Genomic DNA, 13056 nt, shown 5'->3' on the forward strand with positions numbered 1-13056 from the left:
CACTTAGCCTCCTTTCCTGCTTGTATGAAATGGGAACACTACTTGCCCTGGCTCCCTCACAAAGCTCTTCTTGCCAGAACCAGAGGAGATGATGTACGTGGAGGTATTGTGAGTGAAAATGCTTTGAAAAACTATGAAGCATTACACAAATGTAAGAAAATGGGACTATTTATCTGTGAACAGATACAGATACATCTATGTATTTTATAGTCTAAGATTAAATAAAACTGATTGTCTGTAGCATAAAAAAACAGTAATTTTATTAATCAGTATTCTATTTATGTTTCTATTTTTAAATATAATTATTGGGGTACCCAGCTGGCTCAGTCAGAAGAGCATGCACCTCTTGATCTCATGGTTATAGGTTTGAGCCCCATGTTGGATGTAGAGATTACTTAAAAAAAAAAAAAATCTTTAAAAATAGTAATTATTTTTAATCCCTGAATAACACTTCTCTTTAATCATAAGTAATTGAAAATATTGACCTTAGGCCAACTTCGAATATATAGAAAAGTAAACACAGAGGCTATTGTAATTTTCTTATACATTCTGTGACATAAATAAAAGCTTTTAATTATTTAATAAGTATGAAATGAGAACAAGGCCTTGATTAATGAAAATGTTCTTTTCTACTTTATCTTCACTTTTGCCTTGACATTCTTTTGATTTATAAGTACCAAGTATTGGGGTGCCTGGGTGACTCAGTCGGTTAAGCATCTGACTTCAGCTCAGATCATGATCTCACGGTTTGTAAGCCCCACATCGAGCTCTGTGCTGACAGCTCAGAGCCTGGAGCCTGCTACAGATTCTGTGTCTCCCTCTCTCTCTGCCCCTCCCTCACTTGGATTCTGTCTCTCTCTCTCTCTCTCTCTCTCTCTCTCTCTCTCTCAGAAATAAGTACAACATTAAAAAAAAAAAAAAAAAGTTAAGTACCAAGTATCAGTCTTCTATCCCTGCCTGTTTTTCTTAGTGCTCTAAAAACAGTGCAATCCGATGGTTGTTTCTGTTTGGAAAATAAAATCATCTTCACTTCCAGGCCTAATCTGTGATGCCCAGTAGATCAAGAGTGTGAATGTTCGTCACAGCTGCAGAAAGTGATTCACTGTTAGGTGGAGCTTTTCTCTAAAGTTTGTCCTTGAACCCTATCTCCCCATCTGCGAGTGTGCTCTGGAGAGAGAAAATTCTTGTTGGCAGGGCTGTCTTGGTGAGAAAGGGTGTCCAAGTCTGCCTACCCTTTCTCAGTGGAGAGAAGTTCCAGAAATTCCTTTTAAGAGGTGGGAAAGTGCAGTTCACATCCATTTATCCCCCATGAGATAAATGTAACAAACTCACTATTGACTGTGTAAAGCCTAATTCTGACCAAAATGTTGTCTTTCTATCCTGGAAATGAGAGTTACAGAAGACACCTGAAATCCAGAGAGTATTTTCTCGGCTGCAAATACCAAGGGCCCCCTGTCCTCAGAAGTCAAACAATCCTGTATTGTTATCTGAGACCTAGTCATTTTGGACATCACTCAGCTTTTCTTCAGTCTTGCCTTTCAAGAAGAAAACATAATGCTTATTCTGAAATCCAGGGAAATGTCACTCTTTTAGATCTTTATCATTGAGGTGGGGTAAAATTTTAAATTAAGTCTTTTCTCAAAAAACTAAGGAACTACTTAATGATAAGATTGAAAACAACACAAGCAGGATTTTAAAATGCACAATCTGATTGTAAACTGGATGCTGTATTTCAAATCCTACCTCCCCACCTTCGTAGGGAATTTAGATTTATCCTGTGGTGCCAATTTTAAAAACAAGATACGCAAGTGCCAGCTACAACATCAATGGTTGTTATTGGCTTCAAGAGAGCCTTGTCTTATGAACAATTTCTCCTCATCAGGGAGAGGTTTGGCAGATGATGAGTCTGATGGTATTACTTTATGCTCTTGGGCTTTGGTTGAATAAAATAGTGTGTCGATACAGCTGCTCTGTCTTGTCTAGTATTCCCTTCTCCGAAGAACCAGAAGTCTGTAACGGCTGATCACATTTCTTGCTACTGTTTTTTTAAGTATAAACCATTCCTCAAAATACTGCCTTAAGGATACTTTTTTCTTATTTTGAGGAAAGCAAGTTACTTTGTAACACAAGAAATAACCAGGTACACAGTAAAAATACCTGATGGCACAGCTGTATAACAACTGCATACATAATTGTTGTCATGCGATAGTGCATGTCTGAGTCACTCCTAAGACAGTGAACTTAGTTAGAAAGAGCCTGCATGAGGGGCACCTGGGTGGCTCAGTCGGTTAAGCCTCCAACTTCGGCTCAGGTCATTATCTCACGGTTCGTGAGTTCAAGCCCCACATCAGGCTCTGTGTTGACAGCTGGGAACCTAGAGCCTGCTTCAGATTCTGTGTCTCCTCCCCCACACCCCCTTTTCTTTTCCCCCTCCCCCGCCTGTGCTCTGTCTCTGTCTCTCTCAAAAATAAACAAACATCAAAAAAAAATTAAAAAAAAGAAAGAGCCTGTGTGAGTTGGACAAACCTGAGTTTAATTCCCACTTTACGATTCTCTAGTTATGCAGCCTTACCCAGCCATTTAACCTCTCTAGGCCCCTGCTTCTTAACCTAGAACAGCAGTCCTCAATTTTTTTGGTCTCAGGACCATTTACAATCTTCAAAAGTTATTAAGAACCTCAGAATGCTCTATAGAGCTCTTTCACTATGGTAGCAATTAAGATTTGTTAAATATTTTTTTGCCCATAATCAAAACTTTATTGAAAAACAGACACCAAAATAGATCACTGTTGTATACCTTACAAAATTAAACATAATTCCAGTATTTTGGTAGATTAACTGGAATTACTGAACTAATAAGGCTTTCTGTGACTTAACACAAATTCAAGAGGTTGTGTGGATCATTAGTGTTGCTTTCTTCTAAATGAACACCCCTCTGTGAGTCTGGCCTTTCCTCCTGTGGGCTGGCACGACACTGCTGAACGGCCTCCACAGAGAGCCACAGTCTGAGCATGGCTGAGAACCGTGATAATCTTGGAGCAACCTGGACATTTTACATCCATAATATAGGAATTTGGTCTTTGAACTAGCCATTTCGTTTCACGTTTTTTCTTTTCCTCTTCCGAGGACGAGTGCAGTAAATCTGTAGCCACAGGCCTGTTGATCCTTTCACAAAACTCAGCAAATTACACACTTCACATACATGCAGTTTATCATCTATCTTACTATAACATTCTAAAGAATAATCTTTTAAATATACAAAAAAAAAAAAAAATCCAATTCAGATCCCAACAGGACACCTTTCTCTTTTGGGGGAGTAGATGGGTCTTGAAGAGCAGATTGTAAAATTTCTATGGAAAAACAAAGATCCAGGAGTAGCCAAACACTGCTGCCTGTACCTGAGGAAGGACAAGGTGAGGGCATCTTCTCACTAGATGTCAGGAAGGATGGTAAAGCTAGAGTGATGAACAGGTATTGGTAGAAACAGTGAAAGTTCAGAGACTTTTGTATATATGGAAACAATTGCTAAGATAGCAAATACTTGGGGACACACACACATTTAAGTCACATGACCTGTCACATTTATTTTTTTTTTTAATTTTTTTTAACATTTTTATTTATTTTTGAGACAGAGAGAGACAGAGCATGAATGGGGGAGGGGCAGAGAGAGAAGGAGACACAGAATCGGAAGCAGGCTCCAGGCTCTGAGCCGTCAGCCCAGAGCCTGACGCGGGGCTCGAACTCAGACCGTGAGATCGTGACCTGAGCTGAAGTCGGACGCTCAACCGACTGAGCCACCCAGGCGCCCCCCTGTCACAGTCATTTAAAGATGGAATCGAGAATCCATGGTTTATAATTCCAGTTTGCCTGAGATTATAAGAAAGTCAAGGGCAGAAGCCTCATTGCAAGACCTGTCCTTAACTGTTTTGTATGTAGTAGGGCTGAGTTTGACCATACCAGAGTCTTGGATTTAATGCCTGGAAGAAAGGCAGCAAGTCCAAAGTAAAGCAAGATATGAAAAACTTCCATTACATTTAGAATACATTTCTTTAGGGACCTTTTTCCGTTATCAGAAACATTATTTTTGCCATCAGGTGCCTGTCTTTTCCACCATGCCAACTGATATCTACACTCTAAAAATGAATAGGGCCACATTGTGTTACCATAAAAATTACACGAGCCTGGAAATAGTAAAATAAATTTTTAACAACTTATTCCGTTTTAGTTACACAGAGGCACAGATCCTTTCCTCAAGTGTTGTGTATGAAGGTACCTAGTTGACTCCTTGACGTATATCCCCGACTATAGTGAGTGCCACATAAAGGTGGTTTTATTATATGTAACATTCCTTTTCCCAGACATTCCAAAGTCATTTTGTAAACATATACTACTAGTCCAGGGTGCCTGGCTGGCTCGGTCGGTTAAGCACCAACCTCACCTCAGGTCATGATCTCAGTTTGTGGGTTCGAGCCCCATGTCGGGCTCTGTGCCGACAGCTCAGAGCCTGGAGCCTGCTTCGGATTCTGTGTCTCCCTCTCTCTGCCCCTCCCCAGCTCGTGCTCTTTCTCCTGTCTCTCAAAAATAAATGTTAGGGGCGCCTGGGTGGCTCAGTTGGTTAAGCATCTGACTTTGGCTCGGCTCACCATCTCACGGTTCATGAGTTAGAGCCCCACATCTGGCTCTGTGCTGACAGCTTGGAGCCTAGAGCCTGCTTCAGATTCTGTGTCTCCCTCTCTTTCTGCTCCTCCCCCACTCATGCTCTCTCTCTCAAAAATAAGTAAACATTAAAAAAGAAGTAACTTTTTTTAAATAAACATTAAAAAAATTAAAAACAAAAACACATACTAGTCCTCAGTTTTATGGTCAGATCAAGAAAGTGAATCTGGTGGGGTGGCTGACTGGTACATGAGAAGAGCATGCGACTCTTAATCTCAGGGTCATGAGTTCAACCCCATGTTGGGTGTAGAGATTACTAAAAATAAACTTCTTTTAAAAAAGCGAATTGGGAGAAACTTTTGTCTCAAAGGTCAGCTCTATCTTCAAAATATATCCAGCATCTGATCCTTTAAAAAGGATCCAGCAAAAGCTTCCTACCCTTGCGTCCTTACCCTTCAGCAGTCTCAGTAAGGGTCCCATCACTCCTCTGCTCAAAACCCTCCAGTTGATTCCCATCTTAGAGAAAAGCCAGAGTCCTTACAGTGGCCTCCAAAGCCCTCCATGACTTGCCACCTGCTATCTACTGACCATCTCCTCCTGAGCTCCCTCTGTACCACCCACACTGGTGTCCTTGCTTTTCCTGGTGTTCCCCAGTCATGAGCCCATGTCCAGGACTTTGCCCCAGCTGTCACCTAGCAGTTTTTCTCCAGATAAGTGCACTGTTTAGTTCCTAATACCTCAAGCCTTTGCTTAAATACTTCCTTTTTTGGTGAATATTTCCCTAACAACCCTATTTGAATGAGCTCCTGCTGCCCACCAGCATGCTCTGCCCACCTTTCCCTGCTTTATTTTTCCTCTGTAGTACTATATTATTAACCACATTCCCTGATATACTGTATTTTGTGTATTTTATTTTGTTTGCCCCAGTAGAATACAAGCTCCACGAGGGCAGGGACTTTTTGTCTGTATTGTTCTTTGTAATACCTATTCCCAGCACTACTTGGCATATAATAGATGTTCAAAAAACCTCTCTTGAGTAAATTAAATGATCGACTAATACAGGCAGGGGAGGGCATGCTGGCAGCTTATGGTAGCTTAACTCTTAGCAAGCATTGACCTTTTAATTTTTTTACATGTTAATTCATTTTCATTAATTTTTTTTATTAAAAATTTAATGAAGTATAATTGACAGTGTTACACAACATAGTTATTCAACTTCTTTGTATGTTGTAGTGGGCTCCCCACAGGCGTGGCTACCATCTATCACCATACAGCGCTATTACAACACCATAGACTCGATTCCTTATGCTGTCCCTTCCATCCCTGACTTATTCATTCCATAACTGGAAGTCTGCATCCCCCACTCCCTCTCCACTCTGACAACCATTAGTTTGTTCTCTGTATTTATGGGTCTGTTTCTGCTAGCATTAACCTTTCAGACAATGGCTTGGGATGATTAGGTCACTAGAACACAAGTCCAGTCTCAGCTTTTTCACCTGTGCAGCACGGTACACTAACGCTTTCCATAGCTTTACACCAGGAATAAGAAGGAAGCATAGTTTATCACTTCCAAGCTCAGGAGCATGAGGATCCCTTTAAAATACATAAAGGGGCGCCTGGGTGGCTCAGTCGGTTAGGCGGCCGACTTCGGCTCAGGTCATGATCTCACGGTCCGTGAGTTCGAGCCCCGCGTCGGGCTCTGTGCTGACAGCTCAGAGCCTGGAGCCTGTTTCAGATTCTGTGTCTCCCTCTCTCTGACCCTCCCCCGTTCATGTTCTGTCTCTGTCTCAAAAATAAACGTTAAAAAAAATACATAAACGTACAGCTTTTTGAAAGATGAAAAAAGTGTATCTACCTAAAAAGCTGTGACATTTGAAGGATAAATAAGCACTAGTTTGGAATCCTGGAACCCAACTTTCTAGCTTGAGAGCATAACTGCATGGGGATCCATTCATGTGCTTGGCAGGATATGCAGTTAGCAAAACATCATGTACTAAACTAGAACTACTTTCGGGTAGGGTGGAGTCAACTAATGGGTTATTTCCATTACACTCAATAACTTACATGGGCTCTTAGTAATGGGTGTTAACTTTCAGGGAACCAAATCAAATATAAGCATAAATGTAGGTATGTTATTCAAACTCGAGTTACCAGTAACAGTACAGTACTCTACACAACCCATCCCTCACCTTCCTCAGTGTAGCACTGTGACGGGTTATAGGATTATGGGTTCCAAGCATTGGAGGGCACCTTGTAATTTGAGTAGTACTAACTCCCACTCAGTGCCAGAGGCTAAGGTCACATTAGGGTTTTTGCGGTTACAATTTTGTTTAGAGGGGCAGAGGGAGGATCTTAATCAGGATCCACTCAGTACAGAGCCACACAAAGCTGGATACCACGACCTGAGCAAAAATCCAGTCAGCAGCTCAACTGAGACACCCAGGTAGGTGCCCATCTTTTTAAATCAGCCCAGCCCCACTTTTGGAGATCACGGTGTTTGTGTTCCATTAACCTCCACGTCTTTCCCAATCTTCTTTCAAGCTAGCTCTCCCCTGACCCTAAGTATATTATGTATTGGGACTTTTCAGACCAGAAGGCAACAAGACTTTTAATATTCCTGCCTGTAGTGGTTTTGGCCCTCCCTTCCAGTCGTCCAAGATAATTACCCTCAGCGTACTCGTTGTCAGTTAAGATACGCTACTATATGTTCTTAGCACTACCACTTACTGTACGGCCTGATAACTTGATCCTTTAAGGCCATTTATCTGCAAAATGGAAACTCCTCACTTACTGCCATCATAAGGATTAAGTAAAACACCTTTAACGTACAGCAACATTCAAAACTTGCTATTTTTCTCTTCCCTCACTCAGGCTTATTAAATGAGATTGGGCTTCTAATACATTAGAGATGTCTTTTTAGATTGCGTTAGTCATTTCAGAAGAATTCAACCAGCCATGAACTCATCTACTTGTAGTCACCCAAGTCATAGGCTATGACAGAAGAGGCCAATTTCACTGTGAGGATCTTTTGGCACCCACTAAATTTCTAAAAGACTGACCTAATCCATCTAACACTGACTGCCTGAATGACAAGCTTGGAAATACTGCAACAAACAAGATTTAAATCTCTTTCACGGAGTTTACATTCTCCTAGAGGAAACTAAGAATATGTAATGCCAAGAAAGGCCACCACTGGTGATAAGAATGAAAAGGGGGAGAGCTGGAGCCAAGTGATGGTTCCTGCTTCAGAGGGTCTCTCAGCCTGTTGGGAGACACTGGGGTGGCCACTGGTACCAAAAGCAATAATGAACTATGGATTATCTAACATTTCCTGTAGAAAGAATTTAAAAGATTGAAGTGATGTCAATGTGACTATAGGAAAGTGCTTAACAGAACTTCCTCACTCTGAGGAACCAAAATTCACCTCCAACAGACCCAAACATTTATTCGGAGTGACCATCTTGTCCAGATTGATTTGCAACATCCTCTGTGTCTTAGAGAAGAGAATGTGCAAGTTGGGGAAGGGCCAAGGGAGGTAACCTTAGATATGGGGCACTGAGCTGCCCAGGGACCCCTGCAATATCTTGTTAAAATCCTAAATCCTGTTTAAAGTCCTAAATTGCAAAACAAATGTCCCCACACACTTCAAGTAGTAAATTAATGTGATTTCATCAGATTTTTAGTATCTGGGCTCCTATGTTGCCAGAGGCCAAGCAGTTTCACTAATTTACAGAATATAATAGGCAATCCGTGGTCAATGTGAGATTCTGACTTGCAAAGTCAGCACTCCTATTTCTTAACAGCTGTGACCATAGTATTTGTCCCATTTTTAAGCTTTCTTTTAATATGTGGTGGGGGGCGATAACCAGGTTACTTCCCTTGTACCATCTATCAACACTTGCAGAGACCCACCACCATCGTGCTTAATAGCAAGCATTTTGGCACAGGATTTCACATTCAGCCCCTTAGAAAATTTCTGCACAATACACAGTTCATCCTTCAGATCATGCCACCATTCTGCATTCTACACCTGAAAAGGGCTGTAGTTTATTTTTCTGCACCTTCAAGCCCAAGGTATCCTATAAAATACATCTCAATGTCAACTGTTTTAAGCTAATGTTACAGGGTCTTAATTACAAAGATATAATTTTCCTTCCTTCATCCCATTAAATTGAAATCAGCACTCTTGATCAGATGGTTTATAAAAATTTATTGATATTGAAAAGCTTGATCTTCTATCCCGTGGGCATCCATCCAGGTGCTGGAAGGACAAAGCAGCAACTTTTAGACACATTTTTATGTTTTAATTCTAATTGTATTCTCAATACACAGAATATCAGATCTTTTATAATCATCAAGTGATCAGTGAGAGAGTTCAAGTTGGAGTGAGATCATCATGTATTCTGGATTAAGACAACAGTACTGAGGTTTTTAAAGTCTCACCTTTCAACTAGCAAGCTGCTCTCATAACTGGATCGCTGCCCTCACAAATGCCCTAAAAGCAATGATGGCAGGTTAATTATGGTGAAAAAAACAAAAACCACCCCGCATGATGTTTGCTAGTAACCTCAGAAACAAAAATGGAACGGTTTTATGAGTGATATCATTCGGTTTCATTTGGCAGAATCATTACATCACTGGTTACATGCTAACTTATCACATATACCACAGACCAACTTACCTCTTAATGTTCAGGTTGACAGTCTGCCTGTTTGTATATGTTGGGGGGGTGGAAAAAAGCCATTTAAAATTTGTACTGGTTTTCCCCATTTTTAACTTTCTGAAAAGTAACATTTAGGGCAGCAAACCTATTCTACACACAGACAATGGTGGATGTATCACATTGTCCAAGCCCATACAACGTGTAACACGAATGAACCTTAATGTAAGCTGTGGACTTGGGCGATAATGGTCTCATTGTATGTTCATAATTGTAGCCAAAGTCTCACTCTAGTGCTGAATGTTGAGGAAGGTGTGAAGACCAGATGTATGGGATCCTACGTTCAATTTTGTTGTCAATATTGAAACTGCTTTAAAACATGAAGCTTATTAAAAAAAAGATTACAATTTCCTGGCAAAAACTTTACCTGTGCTCCTCAAAATGTGAAATCGTAAAATTGAAACATTTGGGGTGCCTGGTTGGCTCAGTTAAATGTCCGACTCAGGTCATGAAGTCAGGGAGATGGAGCCCTGCACTGGACTCTGCACAGAGTGGATTCTGTCTCCCTCTCTGCTCCTCCCCGACCCCTCAAAATAAACTAAAAAAAACATTTGTATATAAGCCACTAGTTACCCCAACCCTGAACGTTTCCTGTGGTAGAATAAATGGCTCGTTTTCAAGGGTATGGATAGGGTTGCTGCAGCCAGATACGTCAGATAGGAGCGAAAGACAATGTTGCTCATCACTGTCAAGTCTGCTGAACTATGTTCTCATCACTGTATCGGCTTTAAACCACTTCATATAGACACCCAACTTGAAACGACTATACCTTGGCTTAAAACTCCTCATTCCGGGCCTCGTGAGCCACTAACTCTTCACACCTGCAGAAAATTTAGTCAAATTTAGTTAACAGGTAGTAACAAGTGGATTTCTCAACTTTTCCAAATACTGTTTCAGCGTTTAAGAAATCTTCACTCTTTTTCAGAGAGATTCCCATCTGTTTTTAATTTCAAAAATCATCACTAACAGTATCTTGCTTGTTAACCAAAAAAGGTTTAGAGAATACATACCTTTATATAAAAAGTTCTTCAAAATCAGCACCTGACCAAAAAAAAAAAAAAAAATTTAAATGCACTTCACAATGGCTGAATCTTCCCTGAAACACCAGAACACACTTAACACATTATAGCACATTTCAGCCACACACGAACTTGAGTTCAGCAACCAAAGAACTGTTTTGTCTTACCCCAAGCAAGCCATCCAGGATAGTGGCCAGTAACCTAGAAAAAAACAAGACACTTCGTTAAAATGTTAATTATCACCGAATTCTTCTCAGAGTTATTTGTCACAGGGTTCTTCAGTGTTAAATTTGTCTACATGCTCACTTCAGGTCAGACATTTGGTCAACATCATTTCAAAAACCCCATTCACAGCATGCTCAACATGCACCCACTAAGTAGCCACAGTAAACTAGTTAACTTGGTAGTTAAGCATTCTATTTCATCAGCACTCAGTTAAGTTTTGAGCTTACTAAAATGCTTAATACTTACCAAAATAAATTGTTGCTCCAAACATGACTGAGACTCAAGTCCACCTAAGAAATAAAGACAGTTTCACAAGAGGCAAAAGATGAATTTTCTCCCCACAACGTCAAAAATGCCTGAAATCAGGTAGAGCTAATTAAGACCTTCATGTTCAGTCAGTATTTGCTTATCATCATCCAGGCTGCTTTTTACAAATCTTGAGTGTCCTAACCAATGGTAACAGGACAAGGGTCTGGCATGTGTTTACTGCATTCAGCAACGCATTCAAGCACTTGGTGGCAGGAGTGCTTCCTGTGCATAAGGCAACTCTAAACAGCCATTAGCTGTACTGTGATGTTTGCCCTGTTACCAACATTTAGCTCCATTACAATTCTGCTCACCTCCTCAATTTCCAGCCAACTCCCTTTAGCGCCTACAAAAAAGGAAGGAAGGAAACTAGGTTAATGACATTTTGCTTATGCTATTAACAGCAAACCAATTTTCCTATCAACTTCGATACATCAGATAGATAGCTATCCTCTTCATGATCCAATCTGCTGAACTATGCAACCATCATAGTATCTGTTTCAGGTTGTAAGCATTTCATACAGAATACCAGACTGTAGGCATTCAGATGTAAAAAAAGAATTGAAAAGGACTGGGTAAACACGGACTATCTAAAAGGTTCCTCACCTGTTTGCCCATGGGTAGCATGTGCAACTTGAACTTTAGGACCTAGGAAGAAACAGCTTCATGTAAAAGTAGTGTCAATCTCCAAGTTCTCTAAATCACCTTTTGTGTGCCTCAGTTAAGTGTAATGGTGGTAGTAACTCTCGTCATTCTCACAGTCAAGAGTAGCAAATATAATGTCATCATTGTAGCACATTTAGTGGACTTTCAACCTAACTTCCCTTGGTGAGGGAATTTCGGTAACTTACCTTTGCAGCCGTTTTCACCCCTTTGGCACAGAACTAGAAAACAAAGAGCATCCGATTAAACATACTGCGCAGCCAAAGTAACTATCAAGGTTTTAGGTATGGTTAAGCCTCAGAATAGGATTTTTCAGAAATCCCTTCTGTCCACTACTCTTAAACCATCACAGGCTTAACAAAAGACCCCACCTCCAAGGAGATCTGATTCCTTTCCACTGTATTAACCCGTTTCTTACCTGCCCATCAGAAGCCATCAAAAGCCACTTTGCATTCGTGCCCAGCACCATTTCTAGGGAAAAGATTAAGATTCTTAAAAATAATCATTTTGTTCTGGGGCCCCCGGGTGGCTCAGTCCTTGAGCATCCAACTCTTGATTTCTGCTCAGGTCATATCTCACCGTTTACGCTTAGAGCCCTGCGTTGGGCTCTGCGCTGACAGTGCTAAGTCTGGTTGGCATTTTCTCTCCCTCTCTGCCCCCCCCGCCCCCCACGCTTGCTCGCTCTTCCCAAACAAACTTTAAAATTAATCATTTGTTCTACAGTCTAAGCATATTTCTTTTCCTATCACCTATACCACAGATCGTTTACACCACCCATAATTTCACGACTACAAAGAGCGCACTTAATAGTTTACAAAAGGAGCAGTGCAAGCAGTTAAAGCTGGAAACCACTTAAGTAAATAATGGTGCACTGCGGAACGCAGCCATTCAGAGAAGCACGTGGACTACCCCAACTGCCGGCTTTCCTGAGCAAAAGGCCGAAGGAGGCCCTGGCCGAGATTAACAAAGGCCCACTCGGGTGACTCGGCACGCGCCGCCATCAGAGCCGTTGGCGTTCATCAACAGTCTCAGATGTCCCTACCAACGCAGGCTTCATCACAGGCAGGGAACGCGAGCCCACGGATTTTTCCGCAATTCTGCCCGAGCGGTAGGATTTAGGCCGCGCCCGCACCCAAAACTTCTATCATCTTCATCTTGGGAACCCAGGCCCGCGACTGGCCTACAAATACCAGTTAGTTTAAGATGACTTTAACTACCAAGAGCTGAAGGCCTCGAGCCAACAAGCCATTATGCAAAATGATCATATACATACCAACCACCAATTCCTAGCCTCGAAAGACCGAGATGGGGGCCAGGCGCCAGTATATAAGGACGCTTTTTCATGACGTCATGACGCACCCTCGCCGGCTTCAGCTCCTCCCCGTCTCCTCCCGTCATCTCTTCCTCCTCCTGCAGCCACACCTCCTTCCTCTAAGCCCGCCCCTTGGCCCCGCCCCACCCGCCATTG

General features: G+C 41.5%; 1 protein-coding gene and 10 non-coding genes across 11 annotated transcripts; all 11 read right to left on the reverse strand.

Annotated features, from left to right (window-relative positions):
* Positions 1-2828: 2828 nt before the first annotated feature.
* On the reverse strand, positions 2829-10164 carry LOC115505540 (40S ribosomal protein S27-like). The gene is made up of 2 exons (XM_030303187.1): positions 10145-10164; positions 2829-3164 (listed from the first exon to the last, which is right to left on the reverse strand). Exons 1-2 carry the CDS (start codon positions 10162-10164, stop codon positions 2903-2905), a joined length of 282 nt encoding a protein of 93 aa, XP_030159047.1. The 3' UTR covers positions 2829-2902.
* Positions 8985-9061, reverse strand: LOC115505739. Its single transcript, XR_003966106.1, has one exon. It is a non-coding gene; the product is annotated as a small nucleolar RNA SNORD81 (small nucleolar RNA).
* LOC115505742 lies at positions 9220-9298 on the reverse strand. The gene has a single exon (XR_003966109.1). It is a non-coding gene; the product is annotated as a small nucleolar RNA SNORD47 (small nucleolar RNA).
* Positions 10020-10100, reverse strand: LOC115505747. Its single transcript, XR_003966113.1, has one exon. It is a non-coding gene; the product is annotated as a small nucleolar RNA snR60/Z15/Z230/Z193/J17 (small nucleolar RNA).
* A 97-nt stretch (positions 10165-10261) lies between the features above and the next one.
* Positions 10262-10346, reverse strand: LOC115505740. The gene has a single exon (XR_003966107.1). It is a non-coding gene; the product is annotated as a small nucleolar RNA SNORD79 (small nucleolar RNA).
* Positions 10347-10668: 322 nt separating this feature from the next.
* LOC115505758 lies at positions 10669-10733 on the reverse strand. Its single transcript, XR_003966124.1, has one exon. It is a non-coding gene; the product is annotated as a small nucleolar RNA SNORD78 (small nucleolar RNA).
* Positions 10734-10979: 246 nt separating this feature from the next.
* Positions 10980-11040, reverse strand: LOC115505746. The gene has a single exon (XR_003966112.1). It is a non-coding gene; the product is annotated as a small nucleolar RNA SNORD44 (small nucleolar RNA).
* A 312-nt stretch (positions 11041-11352) lies between these two features.
* On the reverse strand, positions 11353-11420 carry LOC115505757. The gene has a single exon (XR_003966123.1). It is a non-coding gene; the product is annotated as a small nucleolar RNA SNORD77 (small nucleolar RNA).
* Positions 11421-11638: 218 nt separating this feature from the next.
* Positions 11639-11721, reverse strand: LOC115505738. Its single transcript, XR_003966105.1, has one exon. It is a non-coding gene; the product is annotated as a small nucleolar RNA SNORD24 (small nucleolar RNA).
* Positions 11722-11881: 160 nt separating this feature from the next.
* On the reverse strand, positions 11882-11943 carry LOC115505759. The gene has a single exon (XR_003966125.1). It is a non-coding gene; the product is annotated as a small nucleolar RNA SNORD75 (small nucleolar RNA).
* A 636-nt stretch (positions 11944-12579) lies between these two features.
* On the reverse strand, positions 12580-12659 carry LOC115505745. The gene has a single exon (XR_003966111.1). It is a non-coding gene; the product is annotated as a small nucleolar RNA SNORD74 (small nucleolar RNA).
* Positions 12660-13056: the final 397 nt, after the last annotated feature.

The sequence above is a fragment of the Lynx canadensis genome, chromosome F1 (assembly GCF_007474595.2).
Source record: "Lynx canadensis isolate LIC74 chromosome F1, mLynCan4.pri.v2, whole genome shotgun sequence".
In the NCBI taxonomy this organism is placed as follows: Eukaryota; Metazoa; Chordata; class Mammalia; order Carnivora; family Felidae; genus Lynx; species Lynx canadensis.